Source organism: Temnothorax longispinosus, chromosome 8 (assembly GCF_030848805.1).
Source record: "Temnothorax longispinosus isolate EJ_2023e chromosome 8, Tlon_JGU_v1, whole genome shotgun sequence".
NCBI classification, from domain to species: domain Eukaryota; kingdom Metazoa; phylum Arthropoda; class Insecta; order Hymenoptera; family Formicidae; genus Temnothorax; species Temnothorax longispinosus.
The window spans coordinates 10,709,405-10,714,098 of NC_092365.1; the positions used below are offsets into that span (position 1 = coordinate 10,709,405).

The 4,694-nt window shown below is 46.0% G+C and overlaps 1 protein-coding gene across 1 annotated transcript; it reads right to left on the bottom strand.

The window, feature by feature from the left end:
- Window positions 1–507: 507 nt before the first annotated feature.
- LOC139817686 (uncharacterized) lies at window positions 508–1,987 on the bottom strand. Its single transcript, XM_071785941.1, has 2 exons — window positions 1,384–1,987; window positions 508–623 (listed from the first exon to the last, which is right to left on the bottom strand). Exons 1-2 carry the CDS (start codon window positions 1,985–1,987, stop codon window positions 595–597), a joined length of 633 nt encoding a protein of 210 aa, XP_071642042.1. The 3' UTR covers window positions 508–594.
- Window positions 1,988–4,694: the final 2,707 nt, after the last annotated feature.

Below are 4,694 nucleotides of genomic sequence, written 5' to 3' on the forward strand. Positions count from 1 at the left end.
AAATGCGTGAATTTGGTTGTTGATTTTGTTGTGCCGTAACCGGGATAGTATATTATTGTAGTGGTTAATGTGACGCACCTGTTCGTTCAGATTATTGTACGCTATTCGATAGATACGGAACTGAAATTATTTTATTTCCCCACGTGAAGACGACAATAATACTTTTAATAAAACTCTACGCCCTTGATCTCACTTGATCTCGGGGCCGATCGCTATAATATATAATGTTCGTGCGTCGCTACGTAACGCCAGCGAGACTCTGCCCGGCACACGTTCCCCCGCTCGTCATCCTGAGTATATTCGCGGGTGCGCTGATTGGTCGAAGCTCGAGCCCGACCATTGGCTACGGCGCATCGGTAGTGACGTCATCTCAGCAACCCGGCGGAAGGCCCGTATTCGCCGCGGGTCCTTGAAATATCGCTTACATTCGGCCCTTCCTGTCAAGGATGCCTGTCCCTAGGCATCAGGGAGTTCTTCGTTGGAAAGCAAACCGAATTAACTAGGTGTCCTTGGTCTGGAAATTCTTAGGGTTGATACCTCACTTCCACTAGTTGACACAACAATAGTCCAATTTAAGCTTTATGAAGGCCATAACTAATTATCGGTCCGGCCATTATCATCATCTGTAAATAATAATCATTAACAGTTACTGTGTCGTATTGCGGTCGTGTTATGTCTCATTCCTACATCCCTTTGACTACACCTGCTCAACAACCACATTCTGTACATGGCCGGTTACTTCTTATAATTTCCAATGGCCCAGCTCGTTGTACTGTTACATCAATATATAATTTCCAACTGCCAGCTCATTGTACTGTTACAACAATATATAATTTCCAACGGCCTAGCTCGTGTACTGTTACATCAATATATAATTTCCAACGGCCTAGCGCGCTGTACTGTTACATCAACAATGGCACCCAGTACCAACAATACTTTGTAATTTCCAACGGCCTGACGCCTTGTACTATTACATCAACAATGGCACCCAGTACCAACAATACTTTGTAATTTCCAACGGCCTGACGCCTTGTACTATTACATCAACAATGGCACCCAGTACCAACAATACTTTGTAATTTCCAACGACCTGACGCCTTGTACTATTACATCAACAATGGCACCCAGTACCAACAATACTTTGTAATTTCCAACGGCCTGACGCTTTGTACTATTACATCAACAATGGCACCCAGTACCAACAATACTTTGTAATTTCCAACAGCCTGACGCCTTGTACTATTACATCAACAATGGCACCCAGTACCAACAATACTTTGTAATTTCCAACGGCCTGACGCCTTGTACTATTACATCAACAAATCCAGCACCATGAACTAGAACAGCTAAATTCATTAATGTCAGCTGTGATCGCTAGCTCACCTTGTATCGTAATCCAGGGCTTCAGATTATCGGCGGCTGCAACCGTCCGACCTCTCTTTTGACCTTCTCTCAGATCCTCAACCTCGTACCGATCGTTAATCAGGACCTTGTGAATCCGGAATGGTCCCTTGAACTTTAGGTGCAGTTTCCTGCTACTCCCGGTGGCAGGGTCACTCGTGATTCGTACCAGGACCAGGTCGCCCTTTTTATACAGTTTGGCATCTCGGCGCGTCTTGTCGTACCGCACCTTCTGCTCCTGCTGCTTCAGGTCGATGTGCATTTTCATGTCATCACGCAATTCCGCCAAGTCCAATCGATGTACGACATCCTGGATTTCCGTTAGAAAACGGGCCTCCGCCATGCCCCTCATCTCACAACCAATGAGAGCCTTCATCGGGCTAGTGTTAATGCCCTTATTATGCATCGTGTTCAGCGCACTCTGGATTGACTTTACTACCAAATCCCAATCAGCTGGGTCCTGTCCTGCCGTGGTGGCGGCCAGTGCCTGTACAATAGTCTTATTGTACCTCTCGCATTGCCCATTGGCCCTTGGAGTGGCTACCGCGTTTAACACATGTTTCACGCCATATGTATTGCAGAACATCCGGAATGACTGGGACGTGATTGCGGTCCCCCGATCGCTGATTATCCTGGAAGGAACTCCAAATAGATAAAACAGATTAGTCAAAATCTTTACAACGTATTGCGTCTTCTAACTCTTTACTGCTTCGATGACAGTGAACTTCGTGAATGCGTTTACTATTACCAACAGGAATTTGTGATGTCTCCGACTGGTTTCGAATGGACCCACATGATCAAGATGTAACGTGTGAAAAGGTATTGGTATCTTTTCAATAATGTTTAGCTTGCACTGCTTTTTGCCGGCAGGCTGCTTATAATAGGCACAATTTAGACAAGCCTTGACGTACTTCGCTACGAACCGTCTCATACCGGCGAACCAATAGTTCCTTTGGATACGCTCCAACGTCTTCTCGGCCCCCATGTGGCCAGCGTCATCGTGGCACAGCCTGCAAACCTGCATACGTGCCATTCGTGGTACCACCCACGCTTTACCGCGATCTCCCAGACATCGATACAGCTTGCCATCCTGCAGCACGTATTCGTCGAAGTAATGCTTAGCTTCGCCTATTGGTTTTCCCTCCATCAATATAGTTCGAATGCGTGCCAGTTGCTCGTCCTGCAGCTGAGCAGCCAGTATCCAGTCACCTTCGGTAATGTCGACTTGCATGACTTCCAGCGTCAATGGCATCGGATTTCGGCTGAGTGCATCAGCATGCGCCATCCTCGTTCCAGCACGGTACTCAATCTCAAAGGTGTATTCTTGCACCTCCAACCACCATCTGGCTATCCTCGGCAACAGATCTCGCTTCGCGAATGTCGCTCGTACAGCATTACAATCGGTTACAACCTTGAATTGTATTCCCAGTACATACACCCTAAAATATCGCAACGCCAATACGACCGCCATTGTTTCCAGCTCATACGAATGGTAATGACGCTGGTCCGCCGTTGTCTGTCTACTGAAGTAGGCTATCGCCACCATCTTATCATCAACTAATTGTAACAGGACTGCACCCACACCGATGGCGCTCGCATCTGTGTGTACTTCCGTCGGCTTATCTGGATCGAAAATTGTTAACACCGGTCGCGTGGTCAATTTTCCTTTAATCGCATCGAACGCTTCCTTCTGTTCTTTCGTCCATACCCATGGTTCGTTCTTTCTCGTCAGTCTCGTTAACGGTTCCGCCATTGTCGCAAAACTAGCAATGAACCGCCTGAAATAACTCGCCAGTCCTATGAACTGTCGTACCTGTTTGACGCATCGAGGTGCTTCCATGCATAGCACCGCCTCAATTTTCCGACGTCCAGGTCGAACTCCTCGACTATTAATCTCTCTACCTAAATATTCTATAGACTCCGCAAAGAACGAACATTTCTTTAACTTAAGAGTTAAGTGATGAGCTCGGAATACTTCCAGTACTCGGCGCAACCGACTCATACCCTCTTCTATAGTCTTGGATGGTATAATTACATTCCAAATACGGAAATGCTACTTCGTCTTTCAATACTTTAACCATCAATTCCTGAAAAGCTCCGGGCGCATTCGTTGGACCAAATGGCATCCGCAACCACTCATAGTGACCATCTGGTGTTATAAAAGCCGTTTTTTCGATTGAGTCGTCCGCCATCGGTACCTGGTAGTATCCCGACGCTAAATCCAATCCCGTGAAATAACAACTACCGCCCATGATCTATTCGATCTTCGATTCGCTGCATAGGGTACGGCTTTTTTAATCGTAATTGCATTCAATTTCCGAAAGTCAATGCACATACAATATTCTCCATTGCTCTTCTTCACGAGCACGACCGGACTTGCGTATGGTGAATTTGATTCCCGAATTATGTTGTTTGCTAACAATTCGTCAATTATTTTTCTCAATACTCGTTTCTCAAATTCAGCTAGCCGATACGGACGATATACTACAGGTACATCCGATGTACATTGTATACTAAACGAGATAGTATTCGTCTTACCTAAATCCTTCATTGAGGATGACACGCAATCCTCGAATTCTCGAATTAAATCGACACATTGTCGTCGCGCCGCTTCGCCAATAGGGCCCACGCGTATTGAACCTTCCATTGCCACATCTAGGAAGCTCACACCGACGATATTTTCCGGCGACTGATTTATTTCAGGCAATTGTTTAAATAACAATTCCTTTCCGCGTTTGATCGTTACTACGTGTTCCTGTTCCAGAAAATCGCGACCGACAATAATATCATACGTCAGACAATCGTTCGGTACAACGATTGCGCTGACATACGCTTTCGCATCCATTATTTTAATTTCGCATCGAACCGACCGATCGCTGGTCGCGGTTTGTCCCGCGAAACCTCGCAATACAATATTAAGCCTCGTTACAGCAGGCATTTTATATTTCTCTACAATTGCACTACGCACCAGGGTACAACCGCTCCCTGAGTCGATCAGTCCGTTTACATGATGTCCGTTAATCGTCAATTTCCGTTCGTACAAATTCGATTCCGGTCTGTTTTCGTCCACGATATTTACATGTTTTTCCTGCGGGCACTTGTTGACAAGATGCCCCCATCGTTTACACTTCTCGCATTTCACTCGCGGTTCGCTACATTCTCTCGCGAAGTGACCTTCTTTTCCGCAATTAAAACATTCCCGCGGCTTAGCATGCACATTCTCAACGGCCTTATCTGTTGATTTCGGATCGTCCTTATCAACATCCTTATCAACGTCCCGCCACTTACTCGAT

Excerpts from the sequence above, each read along its gene's own strand:
- LOC139817686 (XM_071785941.1), bottom strand. The coding sequence starts at position 1,987 with ATGTTCTGCAATACATATGGCGTGAAACATGTGTTAAACGCGGTAGCC. Across the intron at positions 624-1,383 it reads GCCCTGGATTACGATACAAG|ATGATGATAATGGCCGGACC; the intron begins GTGAGCTAGCGA and ends TATTATTTACAG.